The sequence below is a fragment of the Enhydra lutris genome, unplaced genomic scaffold (genome assembly GCF_002288905.1).
Source record: "Enhydra lutris kenyoni isolate GAN:26980312 unplaced genomic scaffold, ASM228890v2 scaffoldscaffold8, whole genome shotgun sequence".
Lineage (NCBI taxonomy): Eukaryota > Metazoa > Chordata > Mammalia > Carnivora > Mustelidae > Enhydra > Enhydra lutris.
The window spans coordinates 17,589,706-17,616,842 of record NW_019154092.1 but is presented as its reverse complement, the minus strand read 5'-3'; the positions used below and the strand labels follow the sequence as shown (position 1 = coordinate 17,616,842).

Here is a 27,137-nt window from a genome sequence, read left to right as displayed (position 1 = left end):
AGTGACATTCTACTATGAAAGGACTTATTTGAGAAGGGAGCTACTAGATAATAAAAAGAGTGCAATTATAAATGATTCGTCACATCCATCCAACCTCATACTGATCTACCTAATCCCAGAAAAAGCACTAAATCTGACAGCCAAGTTTATTTTCTGAAACAAAAAGGGAACCTGGACTGGCCCAGGAAGCAGGCTACCTCGCCTCGCCAGACATGCGGAGATGGCAGAGAGGTCAGGCAGCAACAGGAAACATTAGCAAGGTGCTTCTGAGAGCCAGGCACTGGGACACCATGAGCCCCAAAGAGACAGTCAATCCCTGGACAAGCTCCCCGGCCACATACACACTGGATAGTAACAATCATCAACTACCTATCATGAATGACAAATGAGTGGCTAAGATATGGAGGTGGGGCAATAGGTCAAAAAAGGAATCAGAGGGGCAGGATTCCTGGGGACGGACCGCATGCAGCCCTGGTTCGGCCATCTACTGAGTAAGGTCACCGCTTCTCCAAGCCTCCTCCCTGGGTGAACTTGCCTTCACATCACCCATCAGGCAGGGCTGTGAGGATTCAGTGCTTCTAAAAGATCAGCGTGGTGATGCCTTACAGTGCACGTAGGACACACCAGAGGCCTTCTGAATCAGGAGGATAGGCAAAGGAGGCAAGGAGACAATATGGGAGGTAAACCAGAAGGCCAGACTTAGAACTCTCTATGCCTCAGCTTCTTACCTAGAAAACGGAAATTTTTTTAAAGTATTTTATTTTACGGAAAAAGAGAGAATAAGCAGGGGGAGCAGCAGAGGGAGAAGGACAAGCTGACTCTGCGCTGAGCACAGAGACCAATGTGGGGCTTGATCCCAGTACCCGGACATCATGACCTGAGCCGAAATCAAGAGCCAGACGGACACTTAATCAACTGAGCCATCCAGGCACCCCTAGAAAATGAAGAGGCACCTATGTCCTAAGGTTATTGCAAGAATTAAATTCATTAACATACATAAAGCATTGCCAACAGTTTATCTGACAACAGAAGGATGACACAAGTATACAATACTGTTAGTATTTTATTATTCTTGCTAAGGAGCATAGACCTAATTTAATCTCCCCAAGTCTGCCCTTCACCAGGTGAGTTACCACCATCACTTAGCAGGAGCAGAAGGGGAATTCATTCAGAGCTAAGTGAAAACCATCTACTTCAGCAATGACTTTCTTCTAATTGTTACTGACAACTCTTCAGGGGAGAAAAAAAAAAGTTGCCCCCTTAGCCTTTCAAAAGGCTCATGGGCCTTCTTCAAATAAACTACATTAAAGAATCCTAGTATCTTGAACATTATTCTTAACACTTGAGCATTAATTCCAAAAGCTACCAACTCAAGTACCTATTGTCTTCGTTGTTCAGTCAAAAAATGTTAAGCTATATGGCAGACCAGGACTCCTGCATCAAAGGACAGGCAAACCCCAAATTACATGAGTGACCCCTATCAGCTCATCTGAAATCAAAAGCAACACCTGACTTTCTCAGGACAAAATGGAATAAGTGCTTGTGCCAACACTGGAGAACCTTATTTGTAACTATTTAAACATGAAATACTGCAACATACAGCTTTTGTGTATCAATCATACCTTAATTAAAAATGTTTATATAATGATACATAATGAGATCATAGTGATGAAATGAGACTGTTGATAACCCCAGTCCCCTCATCCATGACCAGTAGGGCTATATTCTGGTATATGCCTTGGAAGGCAGTTAGCAAAGCTACCAAGAACCTTATACCCCACTTAGCTCTGTAATTTCACTTCTGGTAATGTGTAAGAGAGAATTCAAAGGAAGGGAAAGGCTCCACAAGGGAAGACATCCATTGCAGGTTAACTTGTAATAGTGGAAACCATGGAAATAATCTAATGCCTAATAATAAGGGATGGTTTGGAAAAGCAAGGTACATCCGCTCAATGAATTATTATGCAACTATCAAAAATAGTAAGATCACAGAGCGAAGCGGAAAAAATCCTGTAATGCAGTGTTAACTGAAAAACAGCAGGATATAAATTCTGTCATCATTACGATTTATGCACATATGAAAAGTATTTCAAGGAAACCCAGTAGCATGTGTAGACAGAAGACCATCTATTAGCCATCAGTACCTTCCTTTGAATATTTTAACTGAATGGCACAAGGCGTCTAACTTTGGGGAAGGATTTTGAAAACATTAGCACCAGAAATACAAGCACTTGAGGGATGAGCCAGACTGGAAAGAGTCATAAAGTAGCATGAAAAAATAGGGAGGAATCTGAGTGGGGGCACTAAGTGGGACCAGAAGGGGCCCCCATGCACCCCCTGAATGCATCTCCATCCATGCCACTTGCCACCGGCTGGACCCTGGCTGATGGGTGCAACGTGGTTCCAGGTACGCTGAAACGCTGAACACACTACAATGGGGGAATCTGAGCTCTTGAGACCAGTATTCTGTGTGAAAAATCCAGAATCAGCACAACTCTCCTTATGAAACCTGGCTTGTCCTAATTGTTTGTCTGAAGTGTCTTTCCCTCTTTGATGAGGTTCCAGAGCTACCTGATCCAGAATCAATACAACTTGGGAGGAAAAATGAAGAGAAAACTTAGAACCCTGGACCCGGAACACACCAGAAAATTTTAAGCGTAAATTCTGATTGGTGAGTATGTTTTCCCACATCTAGTTAGACCCTTGAAAGAACCCTAGTTCAGATGGCAGTTATCTGAACATAGAAAAAAGCCGACACTTCACTAACTGAAACCCACTTAATCCGCAGCGTTCCTGCAGGAGCTCTGAGGATGAGCGTTTCCACAATGCCCACAGCTAAACCATCCTTCCTCCTCTGGGTGGGCAGCTCACGCAGGCGGAGGTCCTGGCTTTCTGATCAAAGTGCATTATGAGGGTGGGGCAGAAATCTGTTCTGTGTTTCCATTCTCGGCTTATCTGCCCTCCACCCTCCCACAGACAACTGAAAATGGAGGCACTTCCTGTTGAAAGAATGCGTTATCAGCTCCAGACTTGGCCAGACCTTAACAGTGAACTCAGGCCAGGTTAGGTAGGAGACCCGGCTGAGTGGCTGGGCTGGCCATCTCCCTCTTCAAGGAATAAATGATTTCAGGGACTAACAACCCAGGCTTCTGCCAGGCAGCCACATGGAAAATGTCCACTAGCCTGTGAAGTAGGCACAGCTCATCTTTAGATCACACGGGTTTTTTTTTCCCTGTGTGGACAACTTTTGGGTATGATCTGGGAAAGTCAAGGTTTTATTTATTTATTTTTATAGTTTGTTTACTTGAGAATGAGTGCACAAGGAGGCAGAGAGGCAGGCAGAGGCAGAGAGTGAAGCAGCCTCTCCATTGAGCAGGAAGCCCAGCATGGGGCTCAATCCCAGGACCCTGGGATCATGACAGCCGAAGGCAGATGCTTAACCGACTGAGCCCCCTGGGCATCCCCTGAAGAGTCAAGGATTTCTCGTATGATGAACTCCTGAAGTCAGTGCCCAGCAGTGTCTGACTCACAGGGGGCTCTCACCAACCCTGTCCATTCTCTTATCTTTTCCACTACTGCACATTTCCCTTATAGGCAGGCCCAGAGAGAGCTCCTAAAGCAGCTCTGGAGAAGCGACTCATCAGAACAACGGAAACCTTACAGGACACAGCCATTCCAGAACACGGCTTCTCTAGCTTGTGAATTACAAACATCAATTTCATCTCGGAAAGGAAGGAAACCAGAGAGAGTCTACTGGAATGTGTTCGGTCCTCTGTGTTACGATCTCTCTTAACCGAGTCCTGAGCAGAAGAAACAAAAACACAGAGCCCCAGGCAGGCTGAGGTGAGTGTCTGATCATTCCCAGAGCTGAGACTTTTGATGATCATCACACTGCCTCCTTAGCTAGAACTCAGACTGTCGGTTTCCATGACCTCTGATCTGTCCTTCCTACACATCTAAGTAAGCTTGTGGTTACAGCTTTTTCTTGTGTGAGGGAAAACCAGCCATCCCTCACTGCCAACGCTCTCTTCTCTGCTTTTGTTAACCTCTAGGTTAGACTCTCACAGTGCTTTACAGCAGCCTGCCTCAAAATAAATAAATAAATAAATAAAAATAAAAAATAAAAAAATAACCATGTGCAAATTCCAACGAAGGAGAAACACTTTCAGGTAAGTGAACTTTAACTCTAAAAACTGTACTTATTTCAGTTTGGAGGGAGACACAGAAGCGGCTCATCAATTAGAGTTTAGGTGAAGTGGCACAAGAAGATACACACACTAGGGTTCCATCTCCATCAGGACCCTTAAAAATCCTAAAAATTGTCAGTCACAACAAAACCCTTTATGTCTCCCATTAACAACTCAAATAACTCAAAAAAACATTAAGCACCTTCTCTCCCAAAGAGAGTTATTGTGCCTGCAGCCACTGACCTAATTCAGTTTTTAGCAGAATATTTTAGTTATTTTTTTGTGTGATTTAACAAGCAAATTCTTCAATGGAGAGCTTCTGGGCCTCAGTAGGCCAGTTTCCATCCATACCCCAGGATGATGCCCTTTTTAAGGAGGGAAGAGCAATTCTATGCACACTACCTACCCTGGGAAAAGGAGACTCTTTTATATACCGGTACACATTCAAATAGCAAGTTTGTAACGGTGAAGGCAGGCATAGCCCAAAGTTGAAATGACCTTGGACTAATAGTAAAATGCTGATTACAGGGGCGCCTGGGTAGCTCAGTCGGTTCAATGTCTTATCTTTGGTTTAGGTCATGGTTCTCACGGTCCTGGGAATGGAGCCCTGCGCTGGGCTCCTGGCTCAGTGACGAAGGAACTTGCTTCTCCCTTTCCCTCTGCTCCTTCCGCCTTGCTCCTGCTCTCTCTCTCTCTCTGTTCGCTAATAAATAATAAAATCTTTTTTTTTTAAAGCTGATTACAAACGTAAATGGTGGGGGGGGAGTTTGTCCCATGACTTGGAAGTCACTGGCATTCTAAAGGAAAAGTTTATCTTCTAAAATGAATCAAAACGGATGACTCTATTCTAGTCAAAGTCGTAAAGGATCCTGAGGAAAGATTTAAACCTGGTGAATTATGATCTTTTTTAACAGAACTGGCTTCTCAAATTGGATGAGTATCTTAATCTCACCACTTTAATCGGAGAAAGCAGACCATGGTGGGAGAAGCAGGCAGCATTTGCAACACAGCATTATGAAGGGAAAGTATTAAGTGTCACAAGGAATGAAAAACTGTGGCTATCAGAAAAACAAAAGTATTTAACACATGGTTACTTTAGGGACGCCTGGGTGGCTCAGTTGGTTAAGCCTTTTCAGCTAAGGTTGCGATCTCATGATGTTGGGGTCCTGGGATTGAGCCCCATGTCAGTCTCCCACCTCAATGGGGAGTCTGCTTCTCCCTCTGCCCCTCCCCATCCCCTCAACACACACTCCTGCAGGCTCTCTCAAATGAATAAAATCTTTTTTTGAGATTTTTATTTATTTAACAGAGATCACAAGTAGGCAGAGAAGCAGGCAGAGAGGGAGGGAGGGAGAAGCAGGCTTCCCGCTGAGCAGAGAGCCCCATGCAGGGCTCGATCCCAGGACCCTGGTATCATGACCTGAGCCAAAGGCAGAGGTTTTTTAACCCACTGAGCCACCCAGGCGCCCCTCAAATAAAATCTTAAAAAACAAAACAAAACAAAACAAAACACCCATGCTTACTTTGTTAATACCGTGAGTCTACACCTCTTAATTTCCCCCGTTAGAAACGTAAGGAGTTATTTCTCATGTCTTGGGGTGGAAAAAAAAAAAACAATGCCATGAACTCCAAATTATGTTTAAATAGTGCTGCTCGGGGCACCTGGGTGGCTCAGTGGGTTAAGGCCTCTGCCTTCGGCTCAGGTCATGATCCCAGGGTCTTGGGATCGAGCCCCTTATCGGGCTCTCTGCTCAGCAGGGAGCCTGCTTCCTCCTCTCTGCCTGCCTCTGCCCGCTTGTGATTTCGGTCTGTCAAATAAATAAATAAAATCTTTTATAAGCAAATAAGTAAGTAAGTAAGTAAGTGCTGGTCTTCCTGGGCTTCAAAGAGGTCTGTGGGCATCTCCCACTTACGCTACACAATGCTCTTGAGGACCAGATGGTAGGAATTACTTTTCCCTTGAGGAGGAGGAAAACAGAGGCTTTACAAAACCTTGGCAGCTTACTATAGTCACCCGTACAGCTGGAGCTAGCGCCTGGATGCCGGAATTTGTTTCCTTCCAGCTGCTAATCTGTGAACCCCCAGAATAAACTTCAGACCCTACGGAGGCTTCACCAAGAATCCAGCAAATAAGCTTAATCAGAGCTTTAAATTAAAAGTGTGTGTCCTTAGGAAGATAAAATAGGATTCCCAGGTGTGTGCCCCAGCTCCAGTGAAACCAGGCCATGTTCACAATAAAGAGAGCAGCATAGCAAGCAAATTTAAACATCCTCAGATACTGACTTGGGACTATTGACTCACAAGACTCCAACAGGACACAGAGATCAATACCTGTCATTTATTTTTCAAGTGTTTCTTAAAATCTGAGGTCAACAGAATCATCTGTGTGTGCTCAGTCCCACAATGTCCGAGTGCTGGCTCTGGTGCAACCCGAGCTGAATTATAATTATCGCATATACCAACACCTGTCTTTGGAGATGCTTTTTTAAAATTATTAAAATTTCAGAAAAAATTAACAGGTAGATCTCAACAGGAACAAAGCTAGCAGACTGTATTTAATTCATATCCATTAGATCTTCATATTGCTAGTAACTCTTTTGGCAGACACCCATGAAAGGCATAATAAATTACTTTCGTTCCAGTAAAGGAATTCATTTTCTTCAAAGATTCATTTAGCAGAACATTTCAGAGCATTCGAAGCCAGGATTTCTTCAATTTGGCCACGTTTTCCCGTAACATTATTTCATGTTTTGTGACAATTTGTATATTCTTATAGAGGCAGGGCGGGGGAAAAAAAAACAAGGAAATCTGTAATCTGCAGAGAAGTGTGTGTTCTAAGATGATGCCTTCTAACTAACCTGAGGCCATGAGAAGGTGCAGGACAGCCTGCCCACACTTCTTCCTCACCTAGCATTCGGGCTTTCAGACCGTGATAATGAGTCACTTATTAAATAAACCACAGTCCTGTGATAAATTGCGTGGATAATAAATGTATTAGAAACTATTTAAAGGACGATACAGTTGGGCGGACTCCTAATATATAAAAGGACTGGATATTAAATGCATCTCGAACTCTTCCTCCTCACTCTCCTCCCCATAACACACAGGCATGCACATACACATAGGCGCCAAGCAGACAAGACAAAAAGGGGGAAGTCCAGAAAAGGCCTTGAGATCAAAATGAAAGTATGTGAACTCCACATGCTTCCATGTTCCCTGCCAGGTTGGCGTGTGACTTTCTCAGCAAAGGCCAATGTGGTCAGACAGGAACGTGAGTTATTAGAAGGAACTGAAAGAAGAAAGGGAGCCTGGCACGTAGGGAGGGTGAAGATAAAATGCCAACAAAATATTTACGTTCATGGCTTGTAGCGAGTGGCAAGTGGGATATTAATAACTGTGATGATTGGTCAACTCCCTGGGAGTGGTAACGGCCCCGGGACGGGGAGGCAGGAGACATCGGTTCCAGCCCCGGCTTCAACACCAGCTGGTTCTGTGACCTTATGGAGTCACTCTGGATCCTGGCTTATAAATGAGGCAATAATAAAACCTAACTGCAGCACTCTCTCAGACTCTGGTGGGAGATTAATGACTTTTTAACTCCTTTTATTCATTTAGAATAGAGTATCGCGGACCATAAATTCTGCGGGGAAATGGACACTTGCCTACTAAATGCTTTTTCAATGATTTCATAAAAACAAACTGAATGCAAATTGAAGATCGCGAACAATTCCAACTAACGTGACACTCACGATTATTAGATGGAAATCACACCATTAGAAGGATCTTAGTACTACGACCTTGTATTTGATATTGTAAGAGAGTCTTTCCAATAATCACATTAGGCTCATCAACCACAGTAAGTTTCACTACCTGTTATCCATTAACACGGTCTTAGTACTGTAAGACAACTTATTTAGAAATACATGAAAATCTGTACCATATGCCTTATGTTTGGTTACAAGCAAATCACTTCTCTGGTGAAATTTTCCCACCTGTTTCCCACCTGCAGGATGATTTTTTGATGCTCAAATTACTAATGAAAATTAGATTTGTTTAAGAAAGTATGTCTTCTCTCTGAAGATTTCACTATCACCTATCACGTCTTACTCGAGTATGCCACACTAAAACTAGTAACATACATGTTAATGAACTGAACTTAAATTAATTAAATTAAGTAGTAAAAAAAAAAAAAATCTAGTATGCCAGTGATTAACACCAACTGCCAGACCTGGGTCCAAATCCTGCCTCTTAGTACGTATATAACCTTGAGCCTGTTACTTTTTCCGGAGTCCCAAATCAAAACGGAAATGGACCACCATAGGTCAAATGATAATTATGAATAAAAGAGAGAATGTACACCGAACACCTGACACACAGAAGTACTTGGAGAAGGTTTCTGCTTTCCTAAAACCTGCTTTCCTATGTCCAGTATTATGTAAATGATTAAGTATGGACAAGGGAGAGAGCTTCTCAAGAGCAAGAGTAAAATGACAAAATGCAGGGCTAACACTAATAAAATGCCCTGCTCTCCTGCAACCTAAAGGCTCCTGTAAAAAAAAATACTGAAGAGATGGGCAGTCATTTTTTCTGTCCCCCTCCAAAAGCCTCATTCAGAACTGCTCTGCAGAGTCAAGTTTCTCTGAGTGAAAACAGCTCATACGGTCCATGTGAGTCCTTCATGAATGTACCTTTCAGATACTTAACTATTGTAGGAACAACCAAAAATAACCAGAATTATTATTTTGTGACCAACCAGAATGCCATAGTTAAATCCCAGCATGATCCGATCACCTGAAGACGAGGACAGTGTTGTCTAAATCTGCTAATACGGAAGCAAGCTACGTGACTGGGAAGCGCCATTTTCCAATTTTCAGCATAGGATGCAAATATTAACACATAAAATCTATAAAAAAAGAACTTTAAATATTAACCTACAAAGTATCTAGCCTTTCTTCACAAGGCCTTCTGAGGACACCCAGATATTGGGGTGCACATTAACTCTTTCAAACCCCTTATAGCCTGAGCTTTATTTAGCACTACACAGCCCAGAAGCAGTGTTTCTTCTGACCAGGTCATTGAATACCGTTATCACCAAGGAGGGACAGCAGTCGGGACACAGGTCTATCTAGGCACACAGCATCCCAGAGAATAAATGAGGCAGGAAGGAAGCTATCTATTTAGTATCGAGAAAATGACCCATCAGCAGTTAAGGCTCCCCCCACCCCGAAGGGGCAGATCAGCCAGCATCCAATCTGAGGTGGGGTCTTTGTCTCAGGCTGAGGACATCTGCCTCTGTTCGTGGAAGCTGTCTATTACCAGCAATGCACCACAAAGGTACAGAAACATTTCCTATCACCAACGCACCATGCCTGGTATGCGTCCGCATGCCTGGTATGCGTCCGCTCTGGAGAACATTCAGCAGGCAGCCAGCCCACACCATCTCGCCCTCAGAAGCCATGGGTACAGAGAACTAAGTGCCTGGGGCCTACAGCGTCTGCCCTCAGGCCAGTGCGTGCCACCAGCTCCTAGAGGGAGTCCTTTCCTTACTAATTATGAGGGGAAACCCTGCTTGTAAAAGGTCCAAGCAGGAACATGCTAGCATTTGTTTACATCAATTGCCAAAATCCTCTGAAGAATGCTTTAACTGCGGGACTCTAGCACAGAGACAGACAGACATCGGGGATTAGACAAAGTCCACATTTAGAAATGAAGGCACTCTGAGCCCCACTTAAGGCTGCCTTTATTGATTTCTGCCTGTTTCAAAGGTGTACCTTCCACTTCTTCACCCCATCATCTCAGCTCCTGCCTTTGGCTCCACACCCGATGCTCCAGCAACACCGGACACTAACAACTATGTCCTCAAAGTAGTGCAGATGCCCAAGCTCCTTTTTGGAGCACTCCAGCCCAGCGTTTCCTTTGCCCTGAAAGTCCTATTCCACTCATTCAAATGCACTCTGAGCAGCCATTTCCCACTATGCGGTAGGCATTAACCGCTCCCTCCTTTCCATTCCTACCCTAAGGTGACCCTCATTTAAGGCACTTTCCACATCTGACAGGCAGTCAGTCTCTACGACATGCTCCCCGACCCCTACCCACCACATTAGCAACAATCTTGAGATCAGGTACCTTGTTTTACTCCGTTGTAAGCACCGCCTTCCAGGGCTCAGTTACTTTTTAAATCCAGCAAGGACCATAAAGCAAGGATTAATCTGACAGAGTTCATCTCCATTTATTCCAATGTTGGATGTTGGATGTTTCATGGTGACTTCAATATTATAGTTGCAGTTTTAATAATAAACTTAAGGAGCTTTTAATTTTTTTAGAGTAATTATTTATGGAACTACTTTTAGGCAGGCAAGTATGTTCACTGATTTCTTATTCGCAAGCATTATGTCTTACTGCTAATTTCGTCCCCAAATTCATTCTTCCCGTCACAAAGGAAATTGTGAAATACCTTTTATTTATAAAATTTGGGGACTGAGCTACAAAACATATATATAAACTTATATGATATCTACCTAGTATACATATCTATTACACATACACAATATATATATTTTACATATATGTAGCGTTAATTCTCCAGTTTTATTAATTTTTAGTTACAAATCACAGGAGGGGTAAGAGTATTTATAGATTATTGAATCTTATTTGGAAAACAAATAAATGTAATTTGGGAATTGCGAAAACAGAACATGTTCCCTATTTGCCTCCAAAGTAACAACCAAAAAAAAAAAAAAAAAAACCTATAAAATGTAATTTAGTCAATAAATGGAATTCAAGGAACGATTTAAATATTCTTACAATTAATACACCAGAGAATATAAATGCCAAGAAAATGTTCTCTATTTAAGTCAACCGAATACCTATTTTTCAGTAAACCTCTATGTGTAAGAAAATTTTACCGCATAAGACCTTTCTTGGAAAATGTATCTATAAAGTTCAAAAGGCACAAAACTCATCAACTGTCTACCAAAATTTAAGTTTAACACGTTTCTTAACAAACACAAGAATTTAAAGAACAAGACAGAGGCTATTTTAATACGAGGCTGCATGGCAGTCAGCCTTCCCAATCTCAAGAGAAAAAAACCACACTGCCTTCCCTCCATCTCCAACACACACACCACACAGAAAACAGAGAGAGAGAAACTGAGTCATTAAAAAAAAAAGAGTGCACAAAACTGTGTCATAAGTTAGCCAAGTCAGCAACCTGATGACCATCAGGAGGATGTCTTCTTTTTCCAAGAGGTCTAAATTGAAACACAAATTAGCAGTAAGTATACAGAAAGAAAGCTAAAGCATTGTAGCTTTATCGTATGTAAGTAAGGGAAGACATGAGGCTTCAGAGCACCGCAAAAATGTTTATGTGACCCTGAGACACTTGTCAAGCCTTTGCTCACAGCAGCAGACAACTACCCTCCCTCCAGAACACTCAGCTCCTGCCAGGGTAGCTCAGGAACCGGCCATGGGAACCTGGTGCCCCCACATGCAGGGCAGGGCAGGAATATCAGGATTTAAAGGAGCCTGCTGGGAAGGCTACTACTGACCATCTCCTATGCTGCTTTCTGGAGGGGCGGGGGTAGTTAAAAGAACAGCAGGTCTGCCTTGGACCACTGCAACCATCTTTGACTTCCTTGCTGTTCCGATCATTAAGTTGTCACTTACATCATGTGCCCTCCCCTTCCTGTCTTCCACTGGGAGTATGCCTCAGATTAGCCTTTGTTTTGTAGCTCTGATGACCCTATTCAAGTGAAATAACCCTGAACTACAAATTTCCACCACGTCAGCCACAGGGGCCACTGGAGATCAATGGGATGGGCCCATCATCAAAGGAGGCTTAAAGGTTGAGCCAACCAGGGCACTGTGTGCTGAGTACCAGGCACATCCTTGCTATGTGCATGGAACTGTTTTTCTCACCTATAGCACTTCCCCAAATCCTATAATCATCCAGTTACCACACCAGCCGCCTCCAATGTTATAGAAACTGTGACCAAAATGGGAGGAAAATGACCCATCTTGTCAGCACAGCCACCTTTTCCAAAATGCTTCCACCAACAGCTCACAGACAACTCCCCCAGCAAGGTCCCCTGCAGACACACGCCAAGACCCAACCCACCCAGAGAAGGCACTGAAGGTCCTCAGGGACCATGGGGCACACACACTGGCACTCCTCGGTAGTCACCTGGGGAGACCGCCTGGGTCTACGACCATTATTCATGGAGGGGGACAGTTCCCAAAGGCAGGCAGCACACTGGTTTCTTTCTGTCATGTGGGCCTGTTCTCCAGGACAGCCCTGTCAAAGAGGGGTTGCTGGAGCCATCTGTGATGGACTAATGGGTGAGAGAACCCTGGGGGAGTGGGGTCCCTGTAGGGAGAGGAGGGCAGGTAATCTGCACCCCTGCCCTGGGAAAAGGTGTCAGGAAACCTTTGAGGTGGCTTGGGCTCACACAAGCGCTCGCTCTCTCTCTCTCTCTCTCTCTCTCTCACACACACACACACACCCTGCCCCGCAGTCAGCGGCTCACAGGGCTGGCTCTGGTAGAGGCTGCCAGGGCTAAGAAGTGCTGGGGGGGCTTACAGCACAAGACGGTGCATGGAACTGCTCTCCAACTCCACCAACCTCCAAAATCCTTATTGCTCTGCCGCCTGGCCTCTAGCAAAGAATGGAGCATTCCTCCGAAGGGCGAGGGCCAGCAAGCTGTCTCCAGCATGCAGGCTCTCAAGGGAGAGGAGATGCCCAGTCAAGCCGCTGGGGTACGGCCGGCACAGCTCCCAAGGTCCCTCCTGCAAGCAAGGCCACAGCCAGACCCCGTCACTGACTTCCCACTGTTCCTCCCTCGGAGGAGGACAGATCAGCCTCACAAAGGGCTCTTCTTGAAATTTCACATCACAAAACCAGGAAAGCAAAAGGAACGACACGTCCCCAAGTCCATTGTTGGGCAAATACCTGTATTCCTGTGCCATTTATCATTCAAATCTGGCTTTTTCCAAGCTTCAGCTGACCTTGACAAACTCAAGTGACCAGAAGCCTGCAGCCATCCGCAGTTGGGCTGAACAGCCTGACACCCAAGCCGAAAACCTCGATGGCTGATCCCCCAGCGCTTTCAAAAAGCAGGACCTCGTTCTGCCTCATTTAGCTGCTACAGAAGTGCTGCTGAGGACTTAGAACATAAGGAATAAATAATCTTTATTTTTCCATTTCCACGTAAGTAACTGTTCTATTTACCACTTGAGACTCTTAAAATTACACCTAACCCTCTGTACAGAACAAAAACAAAAACCAACATCATCTTGCACGAGAGTTTACCTTTACAAAGGCTACAAAGGTTCTTTAACATCTATCTGAAAAACAACCCAAAGGCTTTTTTTTGCCTTGTGAAAATTCTGAACGGACTTCTTGGGTCATTAAAGCAAAAGCAAAAGCCGAAAAGAATTTGGGATGGAGGACCAACAGAAATATCAAATTTAATTTTTTTTAATGTTTCATTTTTGCTTGTCTAAGCCGTTCAAAATACGACAAAAAGAAACCAGCTCTGTGGTTCCAAAACCCAGGTCAGAAGACACCTCGAGGGCAACAAGTTTCAATTTCACCTGGGGCGCTGGTTCAAAAACACAATTCTCCAAGCCCCACCCCAGAGACTTTGACTCAGAAAATCCAGGGTGGGGCCCAGGAATCTGTAGCATTTCAAAGTACCCCGAACAGGGCAAAGCTACACAAAGCTACACGTAAAAAAACAAAAAAAACCAACCAAACAAACAAAAAAACAATTACTAAGTAAATACAGGTTTTAATGCTGGTGTTTTGCCTTAAACTAGCATAATTCTAAAAAAAAAAAAAAAAAAAAAAAAATCACCAGGGCCTGCTAAGTCCTGTGGCCCAGACCGGGCCGGGATCCCAGGTCCCACGGAGGCCTAGGGTAAGTAAGGCCTGGTTGTTCTTCAAGAGCATTCCAGGTAAATTTGGAAAACAAATTTAGGGTGGGAATCACACCTTTACAGAAACTGGGATCCTCACAAAGCCCCCAGCATCCTTACCCTTAGGAGCATGAATTACTTACAAACCTCACAAACCAAGCTTGGGCAAAGGCTGAAGCAAGCCTGGTTATCATGAAGGCGCATTACAAGGCCAGAGCCCCCACAAGGGGCCAGCCGGTAAAGGATGATCAGTAAATATGTCGCAAGAGAATACATAATGCTAAGCTTTGTTTTAAATAAATAAATAAATGAATAGCAAGGGAAGGAAGAGAACAACGAAGGGAAAAAAAGATGGGAGTCGCTGTGATAAGCAAAAGCCATATAAAGGCCATGGGCACAGACCTACATTAAAACCTCAGAGTTCATAGCTGTTCTGATCTCCATCAGAAATACATACATACAGCGGCTCAGACAGTCACGTGGAAATAAAACAACTTCAAGCACTTCAAACCAAAACTTCTTGCTTTTCCTTGGGTTAATTTAACCATAAAAAAAATGATATAGATCTTAATTAAGAGGTTTGTAAAGTACTTAAGTCTGTCATTTCGTTGACATTCAAATGTAATCTCTTCTGAAAACGATTCTTAGGTATCAGCTAACGAAACTGAACTGTTGGTTTAGATTATTGTACTACCAGATAAGATAAAAGTTGAGATAATATGCAGCGGAGCAACCCACTAGCTTTGAAAGACTCTGCGCTGCTTTCACACTTACCCCTGAGGCTGTCGGTTGTGTTGTAGGGGAAGTATTTTTGCCGCAGTCATCGGAGTTTGAAGAGGTGGAAGTTGGAGTCATAGGAACAGAATTATTGCTACTACCTGCAACAGTCAAAATTAACCTCATCAATATACACATGTTCTAGTCTTACAGTTGGCCAATACCTTTCAATAAAATAGCGTTTTATTTACCAGAGCAAGCCTTTGACTTATTTATGTTCTTAGGTTTTCTTTTCCTGGTTTGAATTCCCTCTTTTTTCATAGCAAGAGGTCGAGGCACCTAAAAAAATTTTCATACAGGCTTTAAGTTGAATAAATATTATATTGAAGAAAAATCCAACTTTAACCGAAGAACTCAACATCAGTACTGAAAGCCCTCATTGAAAAGAAGTTGGCATCGATTTCAGTCTAATTTTTATACATGCTCAACAGATCCCCCAAAATGTACAGACTATACTTTCCCTATCAAATGCAGATTCCTTTGGAGAAAAATGAGATGATTTGCCAGGGAAAAGTTTTCCTTCAACTTAACTGTTTATCGTTTTTAACAACTTCAATTGCAGAGTAGAACCGCTGGGCACGCACTTTTATTTCAAGGAGATTGTGTATTCTCTTCCTCCTACACATACAAGGTTAATTTCCTTTTTAAGATTGATGTGTTTATAGTATTTCATGCTATCCTTCAAAAGATGTTGCTAACTAGGACTACCGAATATATCATTGTTCCTTTGCATAAACGGACCTGATCATATTAAAAAGTTAACTGTGCATTTCTAGTTGGTTCTATGCTTTTTCTTTAAGTACACAGTTTTAAAAAAAAACTCACTACTACGTTTGATTCTAAAAATGCAGATTTTTCATTTCATTTGGAAGTACTTTTTATTATTTCTAAAATTGGGGTGTCTTACCATGGATGTGCGTGACAGTTTAATTGGCAGCATTTTCTGGTTTCTTACTGGTATATAAGGTAATTGTATTATAATTAACATCCTCAATTCAATAACGTACATAGAGAACATCAGATTCCTCACTTTCATTCCCTCTCCTTGACTTTTTTTTAATGGACACCACGTACAAATGAGAGACTAGACACATATACACAGGAGCAAACAGGTGGCGCACCCCATGGAGTTTCATGTAGAGTCCACAAGCATTGCACACAGGTTCGCCCTCGGCATTTCTGCGCCACAAAGTGGTGGTTGTGGTGTGACAGTTGGCACAGGACAGTCCAAGCCGCCGGGAAGAAGGCTAAAAAGTAGCACAAAAAAGTAAGTGTACAGATGTAAGTGACTACGCATCTGCTACATACATTAATGTATCCTTCCCCTGTGGTCATAAGCATGGACCTTTTATTATATTTAAAAAAAAATAGAAGGTCCCCTGAGAAAAATATATAAACTAATTAGATGACCTTCCTGAATCACGTCAGGTGCTCTATCCCACGAGTGTGTTTGGGTTGCTCCAGGAATATTCATACAGGGACTGAGTCACAACATCAGCCACCTAACTGTGCTCACTGCTGTCAGAGGTCTGGGATGTGTCATGAAACTCAATCACAACCTCCCCTCAACTCCAGTGTCCCAAGTGTCTTTGGGCAGTCTCTACTCCACATGGAAGCTAGAGATAATCAGGGTCTATTTCTCAGGTATATATATGCACAGGAGTAACCCAAAACTACAAAAGACAGGCAGACAGAAGGTAGATAGAAATAGATCTTGTAAAATGTACAGAATTTTTAGAAAGAAATGTATTCTAATACATCTCTTAATTATCACAGTTGCCTGCCACCTGCATTCTTGTATTCGTTTTACAAAGGATAAGCATACAAAGGATAAGCAAATGTTACAGCACTGTTTTAATGCTGGCATTGTCTTACAGTGATAGGGATGTATTTTCTTTCCCTGTTAGTAGAGTCCCAACTTTTGCTTATAGGAAGAATTACATGGTATTATCAGAAAAGGCACTGTCATTCTGATTTCCATGTTCCCTTTATGCCCGTAACATCCTTAGAGGGAATTTATCTCATCTGAATTATGTGTGAGTTATAAAGAAGGAGAGTTTAAGCTAGTAGTGTAAGTTCCTACCCCAAATGCCAAAATCTAAATTTGTTTTTAAAATTACCTAGATAGGCAACTAAAAAACACCGTAATGACTTCAGAAAAAAAGCTGTGAGGAAAAATCCAAGGACAAACGTAAGTCAATGTTTTTTTTGACAGAATTCAGAAGTTAGCTATACCAATTTCAGAAAAGAATAGTTTTCGAGATGTACAATAAAAACAGGAATTGAGGGTGTACTGAATAGCCACAGGTTTAAGGACAGATTTATCAAATCCTCCGCTTACATATTTAAAAAATATTGAATTTTGCATTTACATCCTATTTTGCAATTCACATCCTATTGTATTACTGTAGCACTATCCTTTACACACAAATCATAGACACTGGTAAACTTCTTAGCTTAAAACTCAATGCTATGAAAAAACAGATTGACTTTTGGTTGAAATGAACATGCTTGCCTGACAGGCAAACCATTTGTGGGACTGTTTTTGCTAAAATGATAAAAACATATAAAACCTTACGCATCGGGATTTGTTGCTTTCTTTTTCCTTTTATTGTTACAATAAAATAATTTCCTAGGAGAGCACGCCTTTCTCTTCATGAATGTGAATCAGCGAACTAGGGACAAGGAGGTTCATTTTATAAACAGGTCATTTATGACAGTTTCCAGTGGAATTTGAAGCCAACGTGAAGTAACCTTGTTATCAGAATTTGCCATTGTAACAAAGAACTTTATGACTGTCAATTGCAAATCATAAGTGAAGCCAGTCTCCATAAACATGAGAAATGAAGGTGAATGGGTTATAAAGTTCCTTGTAACAAGTGATCTCAGTTATATTCATCACTGACAAGGAATTCAAGTTACACCATAAATCTCTTATTTTGCAATGTATTACAAGTTCAAATTCACAGTGATTGGTTCTGGACTGCTGGCTAAACAAACTTGGGTTCAACTTTCTGAGAACTAAGCTAGATCCATCAAAACCATAAATAAGAAGCCCACAAGAACTAATTGATGAACACGCCCTTCAATTGGTATCATTTATAATCCATTTACAAAGCACAATGGCTGACCTTGGTCACGGCCAAGACACCTGCCACACAGAAGGAAGACCAACAGATTTAGGAGATGTTCAAAACTCTTTCCTGGTTAAGTGCACAAAACAAATGGCACTTCTAAACATGGATGTTACTAGATCAAATTTAGAATCCAACTAGAACCTAATCAGCTACTTGGGAGTTCTACCAGTTTTTCCCTCAATCTCAAGAAAAGGTGACCTTGCTGAACTCAGCTAGAACTCAGTTCAGTGTACCTTTCCAGAAAAAAAAAAAAAAAAAAAAATCAGTTTCACTGTTCAGACACGAAAACAACAAAATTCTCAGGATATTTTCTGGCCACTACTTTTTCTTAATATGATGCGTTAAGAAATGAAAACCATAGGAAGGCAGATGCTGAAACGAAATGCAGGATTGCCCTCTGAAGACTATTTTAAGCTGTGGGAGGTTGTAACAAGTTTAAGGCACATACATTAAATTAGCCTCAGCCACTTTATTTTAAATGCATTAAAAACAAAACAACCATAAAACTAATTGCTTCTCTTTAAGGTGTCAGACTTCCATTGTGATGCAAGATCACCCTAATCTATTTAACACAAACAACATGTGTAGCGTTTGTTCCTGCTAATTAGAGTATAACAATTAAATAAATTACTTGGATACTTAAGATGTCTGGCATCTCACTGTAAAATATTTTACTTTAAAAGGTATTAAGAGTATGAATGCTTGGTTAAGCAAATGTTAGCCCTACAGTGGGGCCTGTGAACACTTTCATTTATTTTCTCTGATCACTACAGCGGTAAATGCCCTCTCCGAAAACCACACCTAACTCTAAGATTTATCCCTGAAGGAATCAGAATTCCTTAATTTAAAACAGTAAAAAAATGCGTTTGGACTGTGAAAATCCCAACTTGAGAAGCACCTACGACTGCATTTTCCCCCCTTTAAGTTCTATGTAGTGTTCTGAACAGCTAGATTTCAAAAGTAACAAACGTTAGCGGAAATTTTCAACAAACTCAAAGGCAATCCAAAAGAGGGGAGGGAATTTGGGGGCTAAAATCTGTCTCACTTCACAGGAGAAGAGGTAGATGGGACCCAAAGGTGTAAGAACAGCATCAAAGGAACCCTGAATGAAGCTGTGTGGAGAAAGCCAGTGTGCGTTTGTGACTGTCATATTCGGGGGGCGGGGAATAAACAAGCACGGTTTTTCAAAAATAAAATCCAAACCCAGAGCTAACAGTACACGGTGGAAAAAGATCTCCCCGCTTCCTCTGACCGGGATTGGTATACTCAGTTTTCCTCCCCGGAGGTTACTGTCATTACTATGTGTCCTTCAGAATCTTTCTAGTGCACTTATAAGTACATCTAGAGATAGATCTATTACAGACTTGTGTGTTATTTTTAAAATGGGAGCTCCCTACACCTTTCTCCTCCCACGTTTATAGACCTCATGCCCTGGGTGTAAATGTGAGGGAAAGGCTATCTTTCGTCCCCCAGACGCTGGTTTCGGGGCAACCTGCACTCGGGAGCTCGGGGGTGTGAAGGGGACATGTGAGTCCCCGCGCTCCGGCAGACGCGGCGCCCCCGGGGCCGCGCCGCACCTGTTCCCGCGGGGACGTCCCCAGGACAAGCCGGCAGCGCCTGGGCCACAGCAGGAGCGCCGCTCAGGACCCAGCCGAAGGCGAAGACGGCGCTCGCACTCACCACGCGCTTCTGCGGCTTGATGAGGGGCCGGCTGAGGCCGTTCATCTTGCTGTAGAGGCCGCAGGCGTTGCACAAATAGTGGCCGGTGCCGTCCCGCCGCCATAGCGGCGTCTGGATGGAGCCGCAGTTCACGCATTCACGGCTCTCGGGCAGGTCCTCCAACAGGTCTACGGCGAGAGCGGGGACAAGAGGCCCGGTGAGGCCGCGCCGCTCCCCTCCTCCCCGGAAGACCCCCGGTACCCCTGGCCCCAGGGCTCCAACATGCTGCCCGCCTCCCCGCCCGCGCCCTTCCCCACGGCTCTCTCTGCCCAGCAGCCAAGTCAGGAGCCGGCCGTGGTCGCTATCGAGCGTTTGTCCAATACTTCTGCAGCCCTGGGCGCGCCCAGTGAAACCCCAGGAAAGAGCAGGAGATGGTGCTGCAGGCCGAGCCCAAGTCATCTGCCTTCAGTCTCCCAAGGACCTCGGAGGTGAGAGAAGCTGCGGCCAAGTCGGTTTGGGTCCCCTGGCCCCTCCTTTCCGGCTGTTCCCAAGCGTCTCAAAACTGAAATCCATCATAATTAGTGTGCCACTTGCCAAACCGAGCCGACCATACAGTATCAACACTTATCACTGACCCCTGCACCGAGCCCACAAATATCCTGGGACACAGTCGGGCAACCTTATTACTTTTATCCCAAGTAATTTTTAAAGTATTTACTGTCTGTCACCCTTCCTTTTCTCTAATTAAAAAAAAAAAAAAAAAAAAAAAAAGGACACGTAAAAATCAGAAATACTGTTCTTGGGCACTTTCTCAGTTGACTATAAGTGACTCAGGTCTCCCCAGAGGAAAAAAGCACCAACATTAACAAGCACAGGGATAAATGTTAAGTTTTCTTTTCATGCCACAAGACTTAAGTAAAACTTAACTAAAACTTTACTAATATATTTTGAGTTCCACATAGGTCTAACTGCTTCTATCTACAAACAGCTGGTATTTTATTGACTCAGAACATCACTAAATAAAATTTTCATACATAAAACGCTCAATGAAGCTTTCACATTTTCATACACTAAACTTTCAAGATACCTAAATTTTGTCACTTTTTGTTACTATTTGGTTCATTTTTGGTGTTTACAACTAACTTAAACCTGTTAGTAAGAGAAAAAAAATCAGGAATAAATGGTTGTAACATTTATTACTTCCGCTTAAATTTGTTGACTATGAATGAATAAATACTATCTAAAATGAGATAGGTACTTATTAAGTACTTTTTTTTTTATTAAGTACTTTAAAAAGACACTTCGTAAAAGTAAAAATGCCTTTAGGGTTATTTATAGAGGATTTAAATATCTAAATTTGGCTTTTCTTCATGAAGCGTTTCAGAATTAATTTTTAAAGTAAATAAACATTATATTTTAAAGCTTTATTTGAAAATGTGTGCTAGCAAACCTTTTCTTCTCATCCCTGAGCAGTTTACAGCTGGTTTCTACCATCAACTACTAGTTGCAAAGATATTTAAATGTCTTTGGCATGAATACTCTTTTAACTCCATTAATCTATTTACCCCAGAAAACAAGTCTCCCGCCTCCTGAAGAATTAAGTTTAAAAGAAACTAGCATCCTACATAACTGGAGTTCAAAGTTGTCGCAGGACACTGCAACTTACAACACATCACAAAGATTTATTCTTCTCCCCCCTAAAAGCCACTATTGACTACGGTAATCAGTAAAATGCTCAGGACTTCAAGGACACTGAAGTTAAACAAGGTATTTGTCTTAGTTGTTGACTTTAAAATGTTACCTATCAGAGACCCTCTCGATAGAGGAGTGGGGGCATTCCCTGGAGAACCCAGCCCTACTCCTGGCCTCCTTTCCCCCAGGCTGGAAACAATGAAGACTCCCAGGAGAAGACTGAACAATCCAGGCAAATCGCTTTAGTCATCTGAAAACCCAAAGACAAAACTTTAAACTCCATTTTGGTAAGTAAAATTTAGGAAGTTTGCTTATGTCTAATTAAATCTCATCTAGAGCTCCCATTTTCTCCCTACTGCTTACCCCTTACCCAGCGGCTACCATCTACAACGGACTAACGTAAGAAAAACTCTAACAATTAGAAAATCTTGAAAGTGCTGACGTTTTTGTTCACCAGTTTCCCCCTACGCATCATCTCCCAACAGGACTGATTTGCACCCCCCCGCTCCCGGGAGAAAATAAAAGGCTCTGGGAAGCAGAGCACACCAGCGAATGCCATCCCGGGACCCAAAGAATGGAACACACTTCAGCGGGGGTTTAGGAGGCCGCTGAGCTCAGGGACTGAATCACTGTGAAGACTCACCCCAGGAACCCCCTACCCACCCACCCACCACCAAAATCCAGCAGGTTCCCGAAAGCCTCTGCACTGTATAGGTTGAAAACGCTGAGGGCTCAGGTTTTAGCCCTACTGTTTGCCCGGCTCAATTAAAGAGTACCTTCAAAAATGGTGTTCTCAAAGTGGAAAAAGGAATCTAGCTAGGAAGCGGGAGAAGAACGGCTGGAGGTCAAGGTTTCTCTACTTCGTAGAACGCCGGTGAGGGCAACAAAAATTAGGTCTTTCGCCTCCCCCACCCCCAGACCAGCTGATTCTCAGTAGCGTCCTGCTGCCTTTCAACACTCTATGCAAAAGCTGGGTGTTCCCAAGCCCCTCCCCAGAATTTTTGGTTCTTGCTGTTTTAACATACTCTGGGATCTAGAGTATTTTTGTAATTTTGCAATGTCCTATCGAAGTTCAGTGAAAAACTGGTAGTATAAGAAGCTGGTTTTAAATGAAATCTGTTAACTCGCCTGCAATTGCAGCATACTGCTTCTGAAATGATGAAATGATTTTCTATACAAAACAAGTTGCCTTAAAACATCAGAAGACTCTGATTAGGTCTTCTGGGAACTTCTCTTTCTCAGGCCTGTGAAATGCCGGAAGACTACGGGGAGAGGGGTAGGGAGACCACACTAAGGTGTGTCCCCACCCGAAACAGGTGCTGCTGCAGAATCTGGCTCCAAATGGAGGTGCCCCCTACCCAATTCACACGCCCTTTTTGGATTCCCAGCTGGATTCCTGACGAAAGCCTCACCCTACCCCCCCCCACCCCCGTCATTCTTTGAAGATCTTCATCTCCCAGTCTCTCAGCTCCAGCAGGGGAACCAGCCGTGGGTCCCTATGCTGCCCAACGGGTGACAATGCTCTGCTCTCAAGTCTGTACTCCAACAGGGCCCTCCACACCCACTCTCCACGACGGTAAAGACGGTCTCCAGGGCCACTTTTGCAGAGGGAAAGAGGAGGGAATTCTGAGACCAGAATCTTGGGAGACAGAAAGAAAAGGAGAAGAACCTGCTACCAAAAAGCCTGTTGCCCCCCTCCCAGTGTTACTAGGAGGAGGGTTCAAGTCACATCCTTCGCTTTCAGGCCCCTGGCATTTTCCAGTAGGCCTTCTGAATACAAGGCTGGCAATTCATCACTTCACTCCACTAGTTAGGGCCCCTGAAAGATTTGTCTTCCCAAAAAGGAACACTGAGGCTCCCAAGAAAAGGCCAGACCTGGAGTGTGAAAACACCAGGTAGGATAATTTAGGCTGACATGTCTCCTGCCTCTTTGCCACCTCTCTCTCACACCTCCCCTCAAACAAACAACTAGCCCCTGTCGCCCCCAACAAGATTTTGACTTGGAAGTCTGTCATGTTATCAACAGGTTAAATACAAAGACAGACACCCCTGAAAGCACCTAGAAGAACCCAGAATACTGCATCCCCCGAGCGCCTTGTCAGGCCAGACACCACAGTTCATAATCTCTGCTTGAGCAAAAAAACCACTCTTCACACTGGGGTGTTTCCAGGTGTTTTGACAATTGTGTTTTCCCAGTTCACTCCGCATTGCCCCCAAACACTGAAAGAAAAGGTACGGGTGGCATGGAAAACCTTAAAAAGTGGCAGGCTGAACTCTGGACTTGGGAGTGATGTGGGACCTCCAGGATCCCTGATTCCCAGGGCTGGCAGGGGCCAGCAGCAGAACCAACTCCAAACATGTCAAGCAAAAGGGCCCCTCCACCAGCTTTCCCTTGGGATAGTCACAAGGCTGACCAGTCCAGGTACCCTCTTCCCTCTCTCTCTCACCGAGGACCAAGCCAGCTAGCTCCTTAGCATCTTTTCCACAGTGGAATTCTTAAATACCCTCCCTGACAGAAACACAATGCCTCACCTCTACAGAACTGAACTAGCAAAAACTATTTATTTGAAGGGAGTGTGAAGCAACTGCCCAACACCCTCCCAAACTCCCCCCCCCCCCGCCCCGCCAAAAGTCTCAATCTTCCACTAAGGCAAACTAGAGACGGTGACAAGTTCCTTCCCAGGCCCTTTTCTTCCAATTTGCCCACCCCATTCACTTTTCATGCCCCTTGAGCTTCTCCAAGGTAGTGAGACGTACACGCGCCCTAAACCTCCTTCGTGAAAAGGAACCGAAACAATCCACAAAACAGAAGCACCTCATCGACACTGCCAGACTCTGGGGTGGACCTGCCAAAGTTCTGCAAATCCTCCCTGGGGCTCGGCCGACCTCTAGGCACCAAAAACAGAAAAGCCCTTTGAACAAAACCCACGTCAAATAGGTGTTCCACACCCCCGTCCGCTCCAGAGCCTCAGGCCCCCACTCCCACGCAGCAGATACCCCCTTACCTGCGCTGGGGCCCCGCGGCACCGGGAGCGGGGCTCCCGCGCGGCTCTGCAGGCTGTGCAACACTGGGGTCTCGAAGGGTCCTGCGGGCCATGCGGGGGTCAGCGGTGCACCCACGTAGGGCGAGTAGGGGTTCGGGTGGTGGTGGTGGTGATGGTGGTACGTCCCGTTCAGCGGCCGCGCGGCCGACAGCGAGCTGTACTGGTGCTCGCGGCCGCCCATGGCCGCCAAGCTGCCGCCGCCGCCGCCGCTCACGCCTCCGGCTCCCCCGCCACCAGCTGCAGCGTAGCCCCCGGGGTCCCTAGCCGCGCCGTTGGCCATAGGCGGGCTGGGCGAGTACGGGAAGCGCGCAGAGACGTGCGCCGCGGCGGAGCCGGCGCTCCCGGGCCCCGCCGCCCCGCCGCCCGCCGGACCGCCTCCACTGCCGTACGGAGGGCTGTCGGCCGAGGCTTGAGGCCAGCCAGGGTGCGCGCCTGCGCCGCCCGCGTGGTTGGCGGGCCCGCTGCCCGCCCCCTGCAGGTACGGCAGGCCCGGCAGCATTGAGCCCACGCGGGTGGTGGGCACGTAGACCGGGGAGCTGGCCGCGGCGGCGGCTGCGGCGGCGGCGGCTGCTGAGTGTACGAAGCCGCCGGGCGCGCCGTCGTAAGCGCCCGGCCCCTGGCTGGAGAGAGCGGCGAGGGTCTGGTACATCTCTTCGGGTTGCTCGGGTGCGAAGGGACTCAGCTTGGCGCCGCGGCTGGACCACAGCAGCTTGCTGGCGGTCGCGGCCTGGTCGAGGTCAGTGAAGAGCAGTAGGTCCTCCCAGCTCGACAAGGCGCTCCCGGGGCCAGCGACCCCGGGCGCCGAAGGTCCGTGGGGAGCCCCGAAGGGATGAGAGGCGTACGGGCTGAGCAGAAGCGAGCGGGCCGGGGGTCCCGCCGCCGCCTCCGTGTCGAGCTGCGGCGTCCTGCAGTTGCTGGCGCCGCTGGGGCCACGCTCCCCACCCCGGGAGCAGCAGGAGGAAGAGGAGGAGATGGGGGAAGGCGGCGTGGAAGGCTCCCGCACTGGAAAGGTTCCGGAGTCGCTGGCGTCCGCGGCCGCGGCCCCGAAGCGCTTCGGCAGGCACCAGCCGCCGTCAGTCAAGGCCATCCACGGTCCGGCGCCTCTCCAAGCTAACTTCTAGCTCCTGAGGCGGAGTGAGGAGAGGCAAGAACAGGGGGAGAAAGTTACCAGAACCGTAGGCCGCATAAAACCTCATTCCCACTGCCTTATCTAGCTAATGGGTATACTCAAATATCCCGTTGATGCCCCGGGAGCGGGAGATGAGGAGAGAAGGGGATCGGAGCCTGGACAGCCGCCGCAGGGTCCTCCCAGGACCGGGATATCCGCCCTCCCTCGTCTGCACCGCCTGGGTCCCCTCGCCTTCCCGCCCACCCCGCTCCGCAGCATCCTCCATCTGCGCGCGCCAGATCCCAGGAGTGACGGTGAGACTAGCCGCCGTTTTCCTTCCGCCCCCGAAGTGACTCCCTTTCGGCCGCTGACACACAAAAGAATTTTTTAAGTAGTTGTGCTTGTGGGCGCTGCCTTCTCCCGCCTCCCTATGGATGCCCCCGGCCTGAAATGCCTCAGTGTGAAGTCTGGCCGCGCAAAAATCATTAGCCTAAAAAAGGCAACCTGTCCCCGAAAACGAAACCGCCGCCTTTTCTCACACTGGCTTTCCCAGAGCTTCCCTGACTGAGCTTGACGAGACAGAACGCGAGCTCCGGAGAGAAGTACGATCCAGCCCAGGGAAGGTGGGGCGCCGGGGCGGAGACGAGTCTCTGACCTTCCGGGCCCAGGCACTGCTGGGTGCCCGCGGGGCCGCAGTCTCACGCCCAACCCTCCTCCCCGTGGCGCCGCACACCTTACACCAGGCTGGCGTCTGCAGTCACCAGCGCGTGCGCTCACGCCGGCTGGGCCACCCCCGCCCACCCCGTGGTCATCCCCAGCCGCCGAAAAGGCCAGACCGTTCCGGAATCGGACGTAGCGGGGTGGAGCGCAGCGCAGAGAAAAGGAGGAGGGGGAAATGCAAGGGGGGGGGGGGGCGTGAGACCGCCCCGCGGCCGAAGCTACCCCCAAAGAGGAGAGCAGGGAGAAAAGAGGGGGAGACTCGGAGGGAGTGGGGTAGGGAGACGAAATGCAGCCGGACGGGCCTCCTCCGAACTGGTTTTCCAAATCGCTTCGACTCTTCCGAGATAACCATACTAAAATTAATGCCCACACACAGACCGGGGCTAGATAGCAAGGAAGAAATCTTTCTGCCCGCCTGACTGCCGGCTCCCGCCCCTTTGCGCCAGATAACTCGGAGATAAGGCTGCGCGCAGATAAGCGCTTCGGGGAGAGGAAGAGACAACAGAAGTTGGTCCACGGTGTCCCGGGAACCTGGGAGTCGCTACAGCCAGCCGCGACAGAAGGGAGACACCGCATAGCCAGCCGCGGCCCGCAGAGAGTCGGATAGCCCGGGGCAGAGGGGCCCGCGACGGGTGCGGGGGGAGAGGGAAGGAAGAGGGGAGCCCGAGCAAGCGAGAAAGCAGCCGAACCTCGAGTGCGCGCTGCGCATGGAGAACGGCCGCGACGGAGACTGCTCTCGGGCGTGGAGAGAGGTTGTGGGCGCCGGCAGGCGAGCGCGAGTCCGGGGTCTGCGCGGCGCTGCTGGTGAATAAAAAGGAGAGAGGAGGCGCCTCTTACTGCTCTGCCGGAAAATTGCAGCCTGCGCTCCTGATTGGATTCACCGAGCCCTAAACAAACA

At 46.0% G+C, this 27,137-nt stretch overlaps 1 protein-coding gene across 2 annotated transcripts in view; it reads right to left on the bottom strand.

Annotated features, from left to right (window-relative positions):
• The window catches only part of LOC111142563 (GATA binding protein 6), a 30,995-nt gene extending 3,977 nt beyond the window's left edge, over positions 1-27,018 (bottom strand). The window contains exons 1-6 of one of the 2 annotated variants that reach the window (XM_022495833.1): positions 26,929-27,018; positions 24,373-25,535; positions 19,697-19,863; positions 16,001-16,126; positions 15,071-15,158; positions 14,877-14,980 (exon numbers count right to left, since the gene is read on the bottom strand). In XM_022495833.1, coding sequence (XP_022351541.1) covers positions 14,877-14,980; positions 15,071-15,158; positions 16,001-16,126; positions 19,697-19,863; positions 24,373-25,498 — 1,611 coding nt within the window. In that variant the 5' untranslated portion in view covers positions 25,499-25,535; positions 26,929-27,018. Of the gene's footprint in view, positions 1-14,876; positions 14,981-15,070; positions 15,159-16,000; positions 16,127-19,696; positions 19,864-24,372; positions 25,569-26,928 lie in introns of those variants that run through there. The other variant, XM_022495834.1, reaches the window with a different exon arrangement.
• Positions 27,019-27,137: the final 119 nt, after the last annotated feature.